At 46.1% G+C, this 20,062-nt stretch overlaps 1 protein-coding gene across 3 annotated transcripts in view; it reads right to left on the bottom strand.

The window, feature by feature from the left end:
- The window catches only part of OPHN1 (oligophrenin 1), a 683,898-nt gene extending 664,790 nt beyond the window's left edge, over positions 1 to 19,108 (bottom strand). For all 3 annotated transcript variants that reach the window (XM_078640140.1, XM_078640141.1, XM_078640142.1), the window contains exon 1: positions 17,092 to 19,108. In XM_078640140.1, coding sequence (XP_078496266.1) covers positions 17,092 to 17,245 — 154 coding nt within the window. In that variant the 5' untranslated portion in view covers positions 17,246 to 19,108. The remainder of the gene's footprint in view (positions 1 to 17,091) is intronic.
- Positions 19,109 to 20,062: the final 954 nt, after the last annotated feature.

The raw sequence follows: 20,062 nt of genomic DNA on the forward strand, positions 1-20,062 counted from the left end.
ACAGGCAGAGCTCAATCAAACAGGGATACCGTCCGACAGGTGTATCAATGAAAGCGACTATGGTGCTCTAGAAGTACTGACCATTCAGAAGGTCAAGAGTTAGAGCTACAGATTCACAGGGAACAGCTGCCCCTCCAGGGGTGCAGTTCAGTAAATGCAGAGAGGTAGAGTGCACAGCTGTCACTCGAGGTGCACAGGGTACACAGGATGCAAGGTTTGCAGAAGGCTAGGTGCTCACAGACAGGTACTAATTCACCAACTTGAAAGTGGTGGAGCCTTTTATAAACCCAGGAATTTATCACTCTTTCTGCTCTCAAAGAAAGATTATTGATGTGGGGGGGAGGGGAGGAGCCCAGGGACTATTTTGAATTGGGAAGGTCCCGGGTCAACCCAGAAATCTATTGCTGGGGTCATGTAGATGAAATGTACAGAGAACATTTTATTGGTTCTGAATTGACATGATTCCAGTAAGTTGTACTCAAGTTGACCCGGTGGAAATTCCCACTTGCACGGTACAAACAGTTTCAACTGAACCCAATAGCTAGCATATGTGTTTTAGACATCAACTGACCTGCTAGGGGAACATGCCAGACAGATGCATTCCATCACGGACTGGTTATCGGTAACAAATTGTTTATATAACTTTCATTTGGTATTTTTAATTGGTCTGTAGAACTTCTTTTGAATTTTTTCACGAGTTATATACATTGTTCAATAAACAAAAACATGTAGGGTCCAAATGGACTCAAAAAAGCCCTATGTCGGAAGCCCTGAACATCCTCTCATCATTCGGGTAGAGACCCAAGAAACATTTTACAACATTGAACTACTCCAAAGAAACAGTCTTTAAAAAGCAAGTGTCACAGATCACCTAATCGTAGCAGGATCTATTTGAGTATTGTATAGCAGTGAGGTCACCATTGTTCCAAGCTGGACACACATGGAAGTCCCACTCGGGTGACAACCACAATCCTTGTCAGGGTGAACCACAAAGCTGGCACAAAGCAATCAGGCTTAACTTAGAAGCAATGTGGAAGTATTTCTGCAGCATACAAACAGCAATAAAGTGAACACCCAACAAAGAACAAGCATTGGAAATGCAATAGGTCTCGCATTAGGAAAGTTTGAGCTATTGGTATTGTAAATGACACTTTTTTTATTTATGTGTTGGTTTTGAAAGTAGCTAAATTAATAGCTTTGTCAGTTACAATGTCAATAGTTTTAACTTTCGCAAATGTGACACCTATAGCATTTGTAATGCAATGCGTGTTGTATTTACGTGACTTAGATGTATTGATATTACAAATAACAATGGCTTTTAATTTTGTAAATAATTAATACTTAAACAAAAGTTATTGTAATTTATAATGGCAATAGCTTAAATGTTTGTAATTAACTTTTGTGAAGATTATGTTCAGTGTATTTTATTGTGACGAAAATCCAAGAACATTGCATTTGCACCTAAACACACACAGAGCCACACACATATAGATGTGGTGGTGGTGGATCTGGGGGATATGGTGGTGGTGGATGTGGTGGTGGATGTGGTGGTGGTGGTGGTAGTGGATGTGGTGGTGGATGTAGTGGTGGTGGGTGTGGTGGTGGTGGATGCGGTGGTGGTGGATGCGGTGGTGGTGGATGCGGTGGTGGTGGATGCAGTGGTGGTGGATGCGGTGGTGGTGGTGGATGTCATGGTGGATGTGGAGGTGATGGTGGATGTGGTGGTGGGTGCGGTGGATGTGGAGGTGGTGGTGGATGCGGTGGTGGTGGTAGTGGTGGATGGGGTGGTGGTTGTATTGGATGTGGTGGTGGATGTAGTGGTGGTGGTGGATGCGGTGGTGGTGGATGCGGTGGTGGTGGATGTGGTGGTGGTGGATGTCATGGTGGATGTGGTGGTGGTGGTGGAGGTGATGGTGAATGTGGTGGTGGATGTGGTGGTGATGGTGGATGTGGTGGTGGATGCGGTGGTGGTGGATGCGGTGGATGTGGTGGTGGATTCGGTGGTGGTGGTGGATGTAGTGGTGGTGGTGGATGCGGTGGAAGTGGTGGTGGATGTGGTGGTGGTGGATGTGACGGTGGTGGATGTGATGGTGGTGGATGTGGTGAATGTGGTGGTGGATGTGGCGGTGGATGTCATGGTGGATGTGGAGGTGATGGTGGATGTGGTGGTGATGGTGGATGTGGTGGTGGATGGGGTGGTGGTTGTGGTGGCATTGAAAGCGTGTTAACTGTTGGCAAACGCGCAATTTTATTTTTACGTGCATACGTTTCTTATTCTTAGTTTTCAGCATGTTTATTGCAATTTGGATTAAAAAAATAAAGCAAACCCCCTGATGGTGGATTTTCATCCGAAATGCATTAGGGAATGGGGATTGAATTTAGAATTAGGAATGAATTATATTTCGGCAGTTCTTATCAACAATTAAATAATCAGTTTATAGTGGCGCTCTCAAGTGGCTTGGAATCACATGGTGTAATAAAAATAACAATTTGAATTAAGTTAATTCAGGTTTGGTTTATGTGTATGGCAGTATTTCGGCTTTAAAGGCAGTGCACCTGTGGGACTATCATTTTTTTCTAGGATGTTTACGCAACCTTTAATGTCATCCCGAATGGAATTTCTTTGGAAATAAAGGCTTATTTGCTGTGTTTTTAATACCTTGCACGATGGCACAGTGTGTCCCCTTGATCTGCAGGGCAGTTAGCTCCCGGCAGTACCGCATAGGAGGCAGGCATGTGCATGGAATTGCTCGTGCAAGGGTCCTCTGGCAGATATGAAGAGCAATAATTAGACTAGAAGTGACTCATCTTACAAGCTCTAGTGTTTTCTGTTATCGCTTTAATAGCTTGGATTTCCAAAGTAGTAAATCTCTTTTAAAGGGAAATATCCTAATACTAAATAGTTATTTCTGTTTGGTTGAGGTGTGTCAGAGATTAGACGAATTAATCCAAGAGCACACAGTGTGTCAGTGAAGAGCTGGGACTTTACGCTCTTTATTTGAAACCAATGGTACAAGCACCATAACAATCCTTCGGCATTTAAAAGAAAACAATGCTCATAGCCTATTTTGGTGTCCCTTTTGGAGATTTCCGGCTCACGCCCACGAGCGTTTCACTCTTTATTGCACGTGAGCCAAGTGTCGCCCAGGGCTGAAACTTGATAGGCTGAAAAAATGGACTGCCTACACTGATTTGCCAAACTCGACCGCGTTTCGGTTGTTTACAATTCCACGAAGAAAGGCAAGTTCTCGGCAGAAGCTCTTTGTGGAGAACCGAGAGCAGGTGTTTAAATAAAGCGGCAAAACAACCAATTAATCTTGATTTATTTGTCTCTTATTATTATTTTAGATAATTTTATGATGTTGATTGAAAATACCGTGTCGAACCATTATAACAATGTATCCACGAGACCCACCCCCCCTTTTGCAATTAGCAGTTTGTTTTGTTGACCCTATTCTGTGCATTCTGTAGACGGTGAGGTTAGGAAGAGCGTGCAACAACTCCAGCGAGTACCTCTTAAAATACAGTTGCTTCAATCGTAACAAGATGGCCGTAGCAGGCGCGTGTCTTAGGGTTCGCTCATCTCGCGCTAGTGTCTTTCTCCCTGGGTCAGGGGAGGGGGCGGAGCGGGGAGAGGTGCGACACGGCAGGCAGGGGAGGAGAGTAGGAGGAGGAGGGGGAGGAGAGTAGGAGGAGGAGGGGGGAGGAGAGTAGGGGAGGCACGGCCTAGCGGCCGTGTGTTTAAATAAAGCGGCAAAACAACCAATTAATCTTGATTTATTTGTTTCTTATTATTATTTTTGATAATTTTATGATGTTGATTGAAAATACCGTGTCGAACCATTATAACAATGTATCCACGAGACCCACCCCCCCTTTTGCAATTAGCAGTTTGTTTTGTTGAACCTATTCTGTGCATTCTGTAGACGGTGAGGTTAGGAAGAGCGTGCAACAACTCCAGCGAGTACCTCTTAAAATACAGTTGCTTCAATCATAACAAGATGGCCGTAGCAGGCGCGTGTCTTAGGGTTCGCTCATCTCGCGCTAGTGTCTTTCTCCCTGGGTCAGGGGAGGGGGCGGAGCGGGGAGAGGTGCGACACGGCAGGCAGGGGAGGAGAGTAGGAGGAGGAGGGGGAGGAGAGTAGGAGGAGGAGGGGGGAGGGGGGAGGAGAGTAGGGGAGGCACGGCCTAGCGGCCGTGTGTTTAAATAAAGCGGCAAAACAACCAATTAATCTTGATTTATTTGTCTCTTATTATTATTTTTGATAATTTTATGATGTTGATTGAAAATACCATGTCGAACCATTATAACAATGTATCCACGAGACCCACCCCCCCTTTTGCAATTAGCAGTTTGTTTTGTTGAACCTATTCTGTGCATTCTGTAGACGGTGAGGTTAGGAAGAGCGTGCAACAACTCCAGCGAGTACCTCTTAAAATACAGTTGCTTCAATCATAACAAGATGGCCGTAGCAAGCGCGTGTCTTAGGGTTCGCTCATCTCGCGCTAGTGTCTTTCTCCCTGGGTCAGGGGAGGGGGCGGAGCGGGGAGAGGTGCGAGACGGCAGGCAGGGGAGGAGAGTAGGAGGAGGAGGGGGAGGAGAGTAGGAGGAGGAGGGGGGAGGAGAGTAGGGGAGGCACGGCCTAGCGGCCGTGCAATCAAGAAGTGAGGGGGCGGAGCTGGGGGAGGCTGTGAGAGAGAGTGGGCAAGGCAGGCGGCTGGGGGCATGTGCACGCGCTTCATGCGCATTGAGCTTAAAAGTCACGGGCACTGCAAGGAATCGCCACGATTCCTTGCAAGTTAGTTAAAGAGTGGTTAAGCCCCCATAGTCTCGCAAGCTCGATGCGCATCGACAGGCGAGACCTAAAAATGCCAATTTAGTAAAATAAAATCCATTTTATTAAATAAAACAAGCCCAGAATGAATTGAATCCAAGCAGTAGAACCAAAGATATGATTTTTTTAACGCTTTAAGTAAAATCTTGGGCCTAGAAGATCAAGGCGCCAACCAATTTGGTCAGGCAAGACCAGGGCAAAGTCAAAAGTTAAGGCCGATCACGATGGAGAATGGGTCAGATACAAGGGTTGGGTGGGGCCAATCACAGCTTACCTTCGGAATTAAAACATTTCTTGAAGTCAAGCCCAGGAGAAGGTAGAGTTCAGCAGGACACGACAGCAAGGCTGTCAGGCTGGACTTGGATAAAATTGTGAGTGCAAAAACCCAGACAGAGCGCGAGCTGCTTCAAACCTGCGACTGTAAAACCGAATGCAAACCATGAATCCAAGTTTACAATCACCACTGAGCTCACAACAGTGATGACGCAGAGCACCTGCGTTATAAAAACCCTGAACTTAGAGACAGGTGTCACACTTGCACAAGTAAACAGGCTGTCAAAATAGCAAGAGAGTTTCGCTGTGACCTGTCGCCCTCTGCAAAGTCTAAGCACAGAGGCAGCGGCCTCTTCTCGGGGGTGACCGGTTCAACTGAAAACATGGTTATTTAACATCTAGGGCCTGTTCGTGGATCGTTTGGCAGTGAATCTGAGCTAGCGCATACGGCTAGCGGAGCGCTTTACAGGTGTTCTTTAAAATAATATAGCATTAACAGGAAAGAGCCGGTCGCCACCGCACGTGTGGCGCAGCCTTTCATCGGACGCTGACGCACTGGCGCTGCTGCCTGGCCACCCACACTGGCGCAGCCTTTCATCAGTCGCTGGTATCGTGGCACTGCTGCCTGGCCTCCCACACCGACGCAGCCTTTCATCAGTCGCTGAAGCAGTGGCACTGCTGTCTGGCCTCCGACACTGCCGCAGCCTTTCATCAGTCGCTGATGCAGTGGCACTGCTGTCTGGCCTCCCACACCGACGCAGCCTTTCGTCAGTCGCTCGCTGATGCAGTGGCGCTGCTGCCTGGCCTTCCACACTGGCGCAGCCTTTCATCAGACGCCGATGCAGTGGCGCTGCTGCCTGGCCTCCCACACTTACTCTGCCTCCCACTCCTGCGGCAAAACCGCGCACTTTACCGCAGCCCTCACACGACTCTCCGACGCAGCCTTCAGAGCGCTGCGCGTCGTTTATTAACCCCTTCTGCAGAGCACGCTTGAATTCAGCAGGCACTGTCAATCCAGAATTTCTACTCAAATCTCAATGTTCTTCCAGATACATACTGGGAAGCGTTTACACTGCAATAAATGTCATTCCACCTTCTAGTCATAATCCAAAATGTATGGATTCGCGAGCTATCCGTCTGCTGAAAGCGCTATAGCGCCTCGTCGGGGGTATGAAGCGCTATATAAATTATGCGGCTGTACAAAATACTTATCAAGTGGAGTGGCTTCAACAGGCTTGCATTCATCGGCAGCGAAGGGGTCCATATGGGGCAAGTCGCTGCACACCGGCTGCTGTACACAAGTTATACATAGTAATCACCCCTGACTGATACTGCACGAAGAAAAAAACTGTAACCCGAATTGTTTGGTCTGCTCCCTCAACAAGTCGATGGCACTGGTGCAATCTGCCCCACACGGATCAAACAGCAAGCTAGCTGTGCCTTCCCAGGGTCTGAACTCGGAGCAGATCTTCGCAGCATGCGCGCAACCCACTGAGCTATCTCGCTGGTTAAACTGGAGGGATTCTCCTTACACCCCATCAGAGCCCCTCTGGGTGCACAACAGGGGACATTTCAACGGGCAGGGCAGCTGCACCTGCGCCCAGCCTCCTCTGATCGGGGGCCGAACGAGCAGCACTGCCGAGAGGGCCCGAGCACTGCACCGCACTGTACCGCACTGCAGGGCAGGGCCCAGAACGCATGCTTGGTGTGCGTTCTGCACGCAGCACAAGGGCTGTCAGGATTGCACCTTTTTTTTTTTTTACAAACTTGAACGGTCTGAAGTTGAGCAGATAAGCTACTTCGGGGCAGCAGCGGGGGGGGGGGGGGATCTTCTGTTAGTAAAACAAAAGGATACCGAGAGCAGGGGTTCCAAGTGATTATTGATCTGTGTGGTGACAGATGGCGGGAGTGGGCGGAGTCAAGAACCAGAAAGACCACGTTTATCTTACAGATCAGCATATCCAAGCAGGCAGTCCACAAGGCACTGGCCCTTATGGAACAGCCTCTCACCTCGCCCCCTGTGCCCCAGCCCCGACTGCTCTGCACTGCCTTCTGGTGTAGAAGCTGCCAGTGCATGCTTCATGACAATGCCCAATCCGTGCACACTGGCAGCAGCTGGGCATCTTATCATCTTTACATACACCGCGCGTCATACCTCATTTGTGGGTACGCATGATAACTATTACCCAATGGAAAGGACACTAATTTTATTGCCCTGGGAGGGTGAAAGGAGGAGTGAATATCGGCTTAACAATCGATGTTAGCAATCAGGGCTGTGCACGAGGCATGGTCCCCTCCCCCTCCACAGTGCAGGTATCCCCAGCCCACCCCCCGGCTCCACTGGCCCAGGGTTTCCAAAGAGCACACACGGGCTTGCAAACACCACAGAAGGGCTCACAGGTGAAACAGGACTCCTGTTTATCACAGCTCTGTGCACGAATCAGAAGGGTCACTATGAAATCTGAGAGAAACCGCGATAGGGCTCACAGATACCCTGACAGAGCTCACAGAAAACTCACTAGGACTCACAGACACTAATACAGGGCTCACAGATACCCTGACAGAGCTCACAGAAAACTCACTAGGACTCACAGACATTAATACAGGGCTCACAGATTCCCTGACAGAGCTCACAGAAAACTCACTAGGACTCACAGACACTAATACAGGGCTCACAGATACCCTGACAGAGCTCACAGAAAACTCACTAGGACTCACAGACACTAATACAGGGCTCACAGATACCCTGGCAGAGCTCACAGAAAACTCACTAGGACTCACACACACTGACACAGGGCTCACACAAACTGACAGAGCTCACAGAAAACTCACTAGGACTCACAGACACTAATACAGGGCTCCCAGATACCCTGACAGAGCTCACAGAAAACTCACTAGGACTCACAGACACTAATACAGGGCTCACATATACCCTGACAGAGATCACAGAAAACTCTTGAGGACTCACAGGCACTAATACAGGGCTCACAGATACCCTGACAGAGCTCACAGAAAACTCACTAGGACTCACAGACCCCAATACAGGGCTCACAGATACCCTGACAGAGCTCACTGAAAACTCACATACACTAATACAGAGCTCACCCATAAACTGACAGCTCACAGATAGTTCACTAGGACTCACAGACACAAATACAGGCTCACACATAAACTGACAGAGCTCACAGAAAACTCACTAGGACTCACATACACCAATATAGGGCTCACTTGTAAACTGTCAGAGCTCACAGAAAACTCACTAAGACTCACATACACTAATATAGGGCTCACTCGTAAACGGACAGAGGTCACAGATAGTATCTGTGAGTCCCAGGGAGCTAATACAGGGCTCACACATAAACGGACAGAGCTCACAGAAAACTCACTAGGACTCACAGACACTAATACAGGGCCACACATAAACAGACAGAGCTCACAGATAGCTCACTAGGACTCACAGACACTAATACAGGGCTCACAGATACCCTGACAGAGCCCACAGATAGCTCACTGGGAATCACATACACTAACACAGAGCTCACACATAAACTGACAGAGCTCACAGAAAACTCACTAGGACTCACAGACACTAATAATCAAGTCAGTTAAGGTAAATAGAAAAGCACCTATCAAATTGGCGAGGTGGTTTAACAAGCAGTGCAGGGTAACCAGATTGGAGTTGGGCAGAGCAATTAAAAGCAGGGACAAGGCCTCGATTAGCACCGCTAGGAAACAATATAATGACAACATTCGTAAGGCTAAGAAGCTGTGGGATGAGGAGCATTGGGAGGAGCTACTTGAGGCCTCTGGTCAAAAAGATTCCAGACTCTTCTGGAAAATTGTGAAATGGGGCAGAGGTGGTACCCCCAATAACCCCGACAACAATGTCGATGAGGCATTGTGGGTCGAGTATTTTAAACCCCAGTATGCGGAGAATAGGGAAATAATGGCCACAGAACCAATCCCTGTGGTATTTTCCAAGGGAGATTTATTCTTAATCAAAGAAGCGGAACTTGTAATCTCAACCCTGCAGGGGGGGAAAGCTCCGGGGTTAGATGGAATTCCGTCAGATATTTTCAAATACGATAAGGTTCGGTGGGCAAGATATGCGACTGTGCTGGGAAATGCCCTTGCTAAAGGGGCAAAAATCCCCAATGTATGGAAGGGGGCAATAATAATACCGATCTTTAAGAAAGCTGATCGGTCACTCCCGGCAAATTATAGACCGATAAGTTTGCTGGCCACTATGCAAAAAGTGGTGGGGAAGATGGTGGTCGACAAACTTATGGCCTGGGTAGATGACAACAATGCTTTATCCCCCTACCAGGCAGGATTTAGGCGGGCAACCAGCACGGTTGATCAAATTTTTCGCTTCACCATGCTACGGTGGGGGACTGTACTCCTTGGCGAAGGCAGCCTTTATGTAGCATTTGTAGATCTAAGGGCTGCCTTCGATCTGGTGCCTAGGAGCAAGCTGTGGGTGGTTTTGAGTAAGATAGGGGTCCCACTTGAGCTGCTTACATTAATAATGCGTCTCCACGAAAGCAATTTTGCCAAGGTCCAGTGGGGGAGGAATGGGGAATCTACCACCAACTTCCCAGTTGAGCGGGGGGTACGGCAGGGATGTGCTATGGCACCCCTGCTGTTCTCCCTGTTCATTAATGGCATAGTGGATAGGATGTTGGATGCGACGGTAGACGCACCTTCGCTAGCGGGCATCAGGGTTCCGATCCTGATGTTCGCTGACGATACCTTGATCGTGTCCAAAACCCCGTCAGGACTCCAGCGAGCCTTGAACATATTTGATATGTTCTGTAAAGAACGAGGTCTCGAAGTTAATGTAAATAAAACCAAGCTGATGGCCTTTGGGCAAAAGTGCCAATCTCAACCTAGGGTATCTCTGAACAACATCAAACTAGAGTTAGTAAACGTTTTTACATACCTTGGGCTGGAGATATCAAGTAAATTTGGTTGGTCGAGACACATGGAGAAGGCGGTGCTAAAACACCAGCAGATTTCAGGAGCCCTCCGGGTAGAACAAGTAAAATCCAAAACTAGGCCTATAAAACCGGTTCTCATGGTATACGACGCAAAAGCCTTGGGCGCAGCCCTTTATGGGGCTGAAGTTTGGGGCTTTGAGAGGCTCACCACCCTCCAAAGATCTGAGAACAGGTTTCTGAGAGGGATAACTAGTCTCCCTCAAAGCACTCCACTAATACCGCTTGGCCTGGATCTAGGAAGGAGATCGCTTAGTGATCGTGCCCGACTAAGGCCCATCCTCTATTGGAGACGGCTATGGACAACCCCAGAAATTCGACACTATGCTGAGGGGTTCTCAGCTTTAGTCAAATCAGATGTCTTCCATAAAATTACATGGCTAAAAATGCTTAGGGACGTCCTTGCTGAGCTTGGTCTCTCCAAACTCTGGGAAAACCCCCTCGGGGAAGTGTTCCCTAGTAAAACCACTATAAAAGCTTTATATTGGGATTACATTGATCAGAAGCTTTGGAGGAGCGCAACCTCAGAATCCATGGGGGGTAGATTTATGGAAATTAAAACAAGACCTGCCCTAGAACAGTATTGGGACATTTTAACTGTTCCGTTAGACAGGAAATTATTTTTCCAGTTAAGGGCAGGCTCCCTCCCCTTGAGGTCTTTGACGTCTAGCTGGAGAACTAGTAGTAGTTCGTGTTGCCCGACATGTAACGCCCCAAACGAAAGTATCGCACATTTTTTATTTTTGTGTGAGGCCTATGTAAATCCAAGAAAATCTTGGTTGGCACCTGTTTGTAGGAATCTTGGTGTGCTAAGTGGTGTTGAGGGGTTGAGAATTATTTGTTCCTCCACCGAATTGTCCATTGTAGTTGGCACGGCAAAATATCTGGGGTGGGCATGGTCCATAAGGAGGAGGGCTCTTTTTCCTAATACGCTTTGAATTTTACCCTTTCCGCTTGCTTGAATTATCTTTGTTAGTACCTAGTGGGAGTGAGATATGAATTTTAACTGTAAAAATGCTGCTAATATGCACGTTAAGAGCTTTTGATTGTATGAATTTGGGTATGGCCCGTAAAGCAGAGGATCTTGCACTTTAACACGCATTTAGTTTCAGCATTTTATGAGAAAGCTTATTTTAACCATTATTGGTAAATATTTTACGTGTGTGTATTATGTATTTTTAACTGCAATTTACTGTTAATGTATGTTTAAAGTTTTAAATGTATAAATCTATATGTGCGTGCTTTTATGAGTGTATAACTCGAATAAAGCTTTTTCAACCACTAATAAGGGGCTCACACATAAACTGACAGAGCTCACAGAAAACTCACTAGGACTCACAGACACTAATACAGGGCCACACATAAACGGACAGAGCTCAGAAAACTCACTAGGACTCACAGACACTAATACAGAGCTCACATAAAAACTGACAGAGCTCACAGAAAACTCACTAGGACTCACAGACACTAATACAGGGCCACACATAAACGGACAGAGCTCACAGAAAACTCACTAGGACTCACAGACACTAATAAGGGGCTCACACATAAACTGACAGAGCTCACAGAAAACTCACTAGGACTCACAGACACTAATACAGGGCCACACATAAACGGACAGAGCTCAGAAAACTCACTAGGACTCACAGACACTAATACAGAGCTCACATAAAAACTGACAGAGCTCACAGAAAACTCACTAGGACTCACAGACACTAATACAGGGCCACACATAAACGGACAGAGCTCAGAAAACTCACTAGGACTCACAGATACTAATACAGAGCTCACATAAAAACTGACAGAGCTCACAGAAAACTCACTAGGACTCACAGACACTAATACAGTGCTCACACATAAACGGACGGAGCTCACAGATAGCTCCCTGGGACTCACAGACCAGGGCCGGGGCTAGGCATGGGCAGCATGGGCAGCTGCCCAGGGCCCCCGCGCCTGCTGGCAGCCTTGGGGCCTCGCGCCTTTAAGGACTCTAGAGTTCCGAGGCCCATGGGGCCCCCTAAGAGATTACATTTCTTCTTTTTTTATCACTCTCCCCTGCAGTCTTGTCTCTGTGGGCCTAATGGCTGCATCTGCATGTCGAAGACAGTGATTAGAAAGTTAATTAAAGTGCCCTTGCCTGGGAAGTGCGCCCTGCCCCAGTATGAATGAAAGGCAGAATATCCTGCTGGGCGCAGAGCAAAAGAATGGCAGCGCATCACAATGGAAACTCCTCACCTAGGACAAGTGGAAAGGGAGCAGGGAGTGAATAACAAGGGTAAGATAAACAGAATATAGTGTGGGGGGGGGTGGAGCAGATAGGTGTGAGTATGGCAACGAGACAAGAGGTGCATGCAGAGGAGCAGTATCAGCATGAAAAAGTGGATGGAGCACAGTTTAAAGTCTGCTGGGTTACTCGAGTCTTAGACCTGGTATTAAATTAATATGGACATTGAAAAGGGGCCTTAACTTTTCCTGCAAAAACATTAATCTAGTGTCTGCAAAACAAATGTAAGTTCAGAAAAGCAGGTGATGAGATGGACCGCTCTCCCTTTTTTCAGTCACCCTCAGAGTGAAAACACAAATCTTAACTTTGCAGCAGCACAACTCTCTGCTGCCTTTAATGCAACTTCAACAACACTCGTTATAGTTCTTTCACAGTCTCATCATGTCAGAACTGGAGCATTTCTATATTATATACAAGGAAGCCATAGATGTTGCTTATTTATCGTATGCAACTGATAATCACTGAGAAAGCCAATAGTAGTGGCATGTTATAAATTTAATTTTACTTGTCGTAATATTTATCTGGAGGCAATGACAGAAGCAGCAAAATACCAGTTGGTCGGCACACTGTGCTAAGCACAGATTTATATAGCTTACATGTTTTTAAGCCACTCCCTTAACTACATTAGCCATGCCCCTGTGAAAGACCCCCCTATTTTTTTCATCCCACTTAAAGCCCTGCTGTCAGGTCAGTATGTTGGCCGTTTTTTTTTGCTAGTTGTTGACCTGCTTTATGATCAGGTGAGCCAGTTTTTACTGTTGGTTTTCATGTTATTAAAGCTTTTATTGCCTGCAGAAAACTAAAATCAGTGCAGTCTTCCATACCTTGCAAAAAACGTATACAGCAGGGCTTTACAAGTTTAAAACTGCCCTAGTTTGCAAACATGAGACACTTTTCTAGCTAACTAACTCACTAATGGGGGCCCCTTTTATTTTGGTACTGGGTCCTATTTTCTTTCCCAGTCTGATGCTGCATGTTAGGCAGGGCCACTGGAATAATGCGATTGTGCAGCGATTTCTGCACAATTATGCATTTGACGCATTTGCCACATAATCCCTCATCTGCTGCATAATCTACAGATTTTAACAACAAAATTGCTTTCTATTCAAACAGTTCAAAAGTTACTAAAAACGCAGCAACATGTCTTGCGCATGTGGGAAGGCCCTTTGAAAAGCTGGAATAGTCAATCTCCTATTTCTCACGGCTAAATTTGGGTGTTAAATTGGTACTAATGGGGTGCAACCATTTCCCAAACAGTGTTACCAAGTTTAAAAATGGCAAAAAAATGAAGTAATACTATTTCAAAATGTGTCGGATTATGCCGCATAATTTGCATTTTCATGCCGCATAATATACTCACCCTGCCACATAATTCCAGTGGTCCTGATGTTAGGGTAAAACAATGCAGTGATTTTGTTCCTGTTTATATTTTACATGCTTTAATTAATCTTGCTTTCCTGAAGAGTGGTAGCTATTTTCAGCATGTGTGTTTCTGTATTTCACAGCATATTACTCTTGGATGATGCACCCTTTGTACTGTCACCTCCAGGTGTTTATAGCAGGCTACAGTTGAGCACTTCGGAGTTGAGGATGAAAGCACTACAACTTTCACATTAAGCCTGTCTGTGGGTCAAAAAGGTGTTCAGATTACATGATCATTCAAAATATGACCTCTCTGCAGAGCACAAAGTGCAATGGTCCTGCATTCCAGTTGTGATTCTATGCAAATGTGTGTGAAAGAGCTACTTATTGGTCAACGCAACAAGGTGAAAGGAAAATAATTTATTGTTGTTGCTCATTTAGCTTGAACAGCTAACAACCAGTCGAGGGTGTGCAGTTTGGTTTAATTTTAATTATAAAAAAAAAAAAAACATTTTTAGCGGCCCGATCCGATTCAGCGTAGTCTCTGCTTAGGGGCCTCACATGTTCCTATTCTCCCCGGGGCCCCACATATCCTAGGACCGGCCCTGTCACAGACACTACAAATGGGCTCACATATACACCGACAGAGTTCACAGATACCTCTCTAGGACTCACAGACATAACAGTAGGGCTCACAGATACCTAGATATGTCTTACAGACATTACCATAGGGCTCACATACATTACAGTAGGGCTCACAGATACCTAGATATGTCTTACACACATTTACATAGGGCTCACATACATTACAGTAGGGCTCACAGATACCTGGATATGGCTCACATACATTTCCATAGGGCTCAAAGATACCTAGATAGGGCTCACATATACATAGATAGGGCTCACATATACATAGATAGGGCTCAGGGACCTCTCAGTAGGGCTCTCGGACAGAACAGGGCCCACATACACGGCAACAGAGCTCAGTGACACGAAGATCAGGAGCACAGACATTCGAGTAGGACTCATAGATAGCTCGATAAGTCTCAGAGGCAGCACGAAAGAGCTCAGGTTCAAGAAAAGGGCTCAGACAAACCTAGACAGGTATGAGACAAGCGGCCTTTCATCTACGAGCTCTTTGACTTCGAACAAGGTACAAACATATTCCAAGCAGGCTCACGGTCACCACAAAAGAGCTCGTTACTGTCACTAACGTGATGCACACGAGTAAAAAAAACAAATCCTGACGTCGCTTAGTGACGTCACACTCAGATTACAAATCTCAGTGCCATCGCTGTTGTCACAAAAAAGATTATTAACTAAAGAAGCACGTGCTATTAGGGTGAGTGGTTTCATAATAGGGTCTGCTTCCGTAAAAATTGAATACTTCAGCCCATGGCGGTTAATGGTTTGAGGAAATGTGCCTTAGATGTAACAACACGGCTGACATGCTCTGAGGGCTCACTGGCATTATACTAGGTTTACTGAGAGCGCTCTGATATAACATGGCTGTTGACTAATGTATATGAGAGCTCAGTGACATCACATGGTGGTACTGGTGCCAGGGTAAGTATCTCTGATATCAAAGCAGGACTCGCTAATTGGTGACCCTGGGGTTCGGTGGCATCACATGAGTGTTAATGATGTCATAGCAGGGCTCGAATTTCAACATCGTCAATGCCCTTCCTTTTATGCCTCTTATGTGCCTGCCCACCCTCCACTACCCCTCCCAACTCACCCCTCCCCCCCCCCCCCAACCCGCTGCACCTAATGGTCCTATCGTGATGTCATCAGAAAGAGAATGACTGCATGGTCACTCCTAGGCCAAAGGTCTCGATTTTATCAAAACGTACTAGGTTTAATTCCATCCACTGTGCCTTTATATCGGCCAGCACTGGGTGGGCATACGATGCCAGATTCTGTTTACCATGAAAGGAAGATGAGGGGGCAGGACGCCCCCTGCACGTTTGTCTCTAGAACTGAGTCCTGTAACATGAATTCCAGGGATCCGAATTCTAGCCTCAATAACTTGCCCATGAGGGTATACACGAGAATGTTTGTCTTTACATAGAACATTATACCTCAAGGCTGGTGTCGCAGTTGTAAAGTACTGCGGTAGTGGAGAAAGAACCCTTACACTGCGCATATTCATTTTTAAGACCGCGCCAGCTACTCGTTTCAGTTTTCGAGCTGACTCGTATCATGCTACTAAGCTTTTTAAACGTATTTGTATTGATTTTACCCAAGTGTTTGATCATTATCTACAGCAGACGTTCCAAAAGGCAATTCAAAACACATAGATTACACAGTCCAAACAGGCAGCAGCTGAGTGGGCTCTAATAGACTTATTGAGGGGCCACATCCCCAGGGCCCCAACTCGCACAGATGACTGACGGTTGATAATCATAACATCCCTAGTACTAGACACAGATTCTAAATCTTAAAGTGCAGGTGCTTATTCTAAAACCAAGAGCATTTCTTAGTCTGCAGCCCCTGAGAAATAAAGTGCCACGACATGACAGCCTTGGTACATTGCTATAGAAGCTCAAGCAGCATATCTATCACTTCATCAACGCTAATAAGTTTATAAAGTGTAAGTGCACAATCATTCTAATATAATTATTAGCCACACTCTTAGAAACATTGCCATAAAGTGCCAGTCCTGGCTAACAATGAACTATGTATAACCAGCATCAGCATAGCTTAAAACACTATCCTCAGAGACAGCTCAAACTAACGATTAACAGTTAATAGGCATAATATCCCTAGCACTAACTACTAAGCATTGTGGTACTTGTAGTCCTGCACTTGATGGCGATGACCAGATACTACTTGAGTGTAGATGCATCAACAAGGCTTCTTAGCACTAAGCGACAATGATCCTCTATTTTTACAGAGAACAAGAATTCAATCTCTTGAGAAAGGAAACATTGCGGTCAATCAATTTAAGGAGAGGCAATAAGGTTGCAGATGGTGGCAGCCAGAAAAGAAATGGAACAACCCTAATTCTGCGTTTTCAAAAATGTGGAACTGGGAATTTACAAATTGGGGTAGTACAGATTGCTCAAGACTACACATATTCAGCAATATTGCTCTCTGCAACTGCTGAACAGGCCTGTAAAGAACATGGCACAGTAACTTAAAAGGGACTCACTTTCGAATGTCTAAATGGGCAAGAAAAAATTACAAGCTCCACAATGCAAACATGTATCAGGCTTGATGGGTGACTTAGATCAGACATCGAGCCACTTGAGGTACAGATTCACATATGTATGGTCAAAGTGAAAAGCGCACCACCAGAGCAGAGGTGCCAGTAACGAACACACGTGGTACCACTTACCCTTGATGGCACTGATCAGCGTATTGCCATCTTTGATGACATCTTTAATGAATTTGTTGGTCCTATCCAACTCCTGCTCATAGCATTTCAGCCTCTCCCTGAAGTCAGGGCTGTCGGGGTAGCAGTCGCTGAACTCCAGCGGTGGGTGCCCCATGGCGCTCGAAAAAGGCCCAAAACTAGAATGTGGAAATCCAAAGGTTTCTCGGGAGTACAAAAAAGTCCTTTTGACACCCCTAGGATCTGTTCAATGGCTTTATCTTATAATGTTGAAAACAGCTCCTTATTGGCATCTGTAGGAAGTTTTCTTTATTAAGCGCTAGAATTCCAGCGTATCCAAGATGAGGTCTCTATGTTTCCATCACAACAGCCTCAGGCTTAGTAAATCCATCTGGAACAGACGCAGTGCTGGGTGGACAAATAGGTACATCCATAAATCGGTGCAAATTGAATCAACGCTTGGGAATGCAAGTACAAATCACACAATTATCAGGGCAGTGTTGTGCTGCAGGTGCAGTCGTTACACGAGGCGACATATGTGCCAACGGTCCCTTTATTGGAAGATAGTAACTCTTTTTGCTGGCCAAAATTGCGGATATTGCTGGAAGCTTTCAAGGACAGTCCCCTAAAATATTCCCCACTCCAATGTTAGTCAATGGGCAAAGGAAATCTCACGTTTTCGAGCTTCAAAATCCCCCTCTTGAGCCCTCCCAGGCATGCGTAAGGGTGCTGCTTCCTGATAGCACTTCCTTGCTTCACGTGGATATCCTCCTCCAAGTGTCACCGCAGAGTGAGCACAAAGGACATAGATCATGGAGCCTTCTGCCTGCTTCCGCGCCCCCCTCCTCCCCGAGTCCAGAGAATCAATGGAAGAATCGCTGGGCATCTTCCATCCTGAACCCCGTCAGAGCCCAGCTGCAGCTTCCTCCGGCCACATCAGTCACCAGCACATCTGACAGCAGCTGGCTCTTCGGGACGTCCCGGATCTAGAGACTGCCCCCTGCAGTCCTCTCTTCTGAGGCTGCCAAGGGTGTTGCTGGCTGCTCCTCCTAGTCATACATCCAGAGGCAAGTGCGGTGCTGCTGCTGGCGGCAGGGAACAGAGCCAAAACAGACACCCCTTCTCCTCCTCCCCTCTCTCAGCCTTAAAGAGGCAGTGCTGCCTGCAGGCCTCCCTGGTCCCTCCTTCCAGGACTGCTGCTTGGGAGGGCTATCGAGGAGGCAAACTAGCCACAACAAAAGCTCCCCCTTGTCCTGATAAAACGGCATGGGAGTGTATGGACGCAATGCAGTCACACACCCCACCCCTGGTTATTCTAATTCACCCTACCCTGATTTGCATCACTTTTGTTTTACACCCATCAGCCTCGTTTCATTCTTTCTGAATTTACTCTTTCACTTCTGCTTCTTCTTCGCGTGTTCTGTCTTTAATCGGTCTTTCATTCGTTGGCTTCGTTCATTTTTTTTTTAAATTTATGTACTAGAACATCCCTATTCTTTCTCAGGCCCCTATTTAACTATTTGCTGCTAGCTGTATTAATTACCCAAGATGTTTTTCTTATTCCTGCATGTGCCCCACTGAACGCTCTTATCCCTTTCAAACTTTTTTCATCTTGTTCATTTGATAAATACTAATAAACCCGGCATGGCCAAATACCCATTGAAACTGAAGCGTGAACAAAATTACGATATGCTTAGTGGTAATCATTCCATTAGCATCGAAAGGGGGACTCTGCCCTGCCTACATTAAGATCTGTGACCAGCAAATGACGCAGTAAGAAGCTGAGCCCTCCCATGTAATCATTGCCTTTTAAAAGGCACCGCACGGCAGACGGAGAAAGTCGCAGCAAAAGGATGCGCGCAGAAGGGAAACGCTTGGTTTTGAGGCGCTCCTCCCATCTCTTAATTTAAATTGTCTTCACTTTTGTTTCAGTGTCCTTCTCAGTCTGGCACCGGCGGATACAGAAGGCCTGACTCATTTTGACACACTTGTTGCCAGTGCAGCGCCTAACGACCCATGTACTGACAGTTAGAGATGAACAACGGCTCAACACTAACCGGAAACTGAGATGTCGTTGGGAATAGAAACAGAGGAAAGACCAGGATGTGCAGCCATCTTGGAACGTCAATATTATAGGTAAAAGGTTTTCTGCCGAAGGAATTTTGGAAATGTGGCGGCCATCTTGGTAGTAGATTTATTGCATGTTGGTACTAATTTTTCTAAAGCAACAAAAGTAAAGCAAACCACGTATGTTACAAATGTAATTCAAAGATAGGCAGTAAACAAAATAAAATATATTGATAGGAAATTACCCGTGCAACATATATTTTAAGAGTAAACAAAATACTTAAAACTAAGAGGGGTTTGAATTTTTAATTGGAAATTTGTGTGGTACGAGAGGGGCTCAAGAAATAAAAGAGCAGTATGCTCATGTGGCTCTCTCTTCTTTGCATGTAATGTGCTTCATGTAATTTCCGTATTGGTATCAGGAGGTCTACTGTGCATTGTGTAAATGTGGCGGCCATCTTAGTATTTCGTTTGCTAGTGAAGTGCAAGGGCAATAGGAACAGTTTTGCAACAATGGCAAACCGTCTGCAAAGAAAGCGTGTGTTATGCTTATCCATTTCTTTACTTCTGAACAGCAGCTATGTGTCGAGTCCTGAAGTGGTAGTGGTCCTGGAGCCCGCGCTAAACAAACTTTTAATTTCGGCCAGCATATTCATTTATTGCTTTCAACAGTTAGTGACAGACTGTACCAATTGCAGTGTGATGAGAAAGATGACTCTGCCTAGTTCAGCTCTCCTGGTAATCGGCGCACTTAATGGGCATAAGATTAACATATCAATCAATCAATCAATCAACGACATTTATAGAGCGCACTACCTACCCGTAGGGTCTCAAGGCGCTAGGGGGGGGGGGGGTGCCGTTACTGCTCGAACAGCCAGGTCTTGAGCTTCTTCCTGAAGGAGAGGTG

Source organism: Lissotriton helveticus, chromosome 4_2, assembly GCF_964261635.1.
Source record: "Lissotriton helveticus chromosome 4_2, aLisHel1.1, whole genome shotgun sequence".
Taxonomy (NCBI): Eukaryota; Metazoa; Chordata; class Amphibia; order Caudata; family Salamandridae; genus Lissotriton; species Lissotriton helveticus.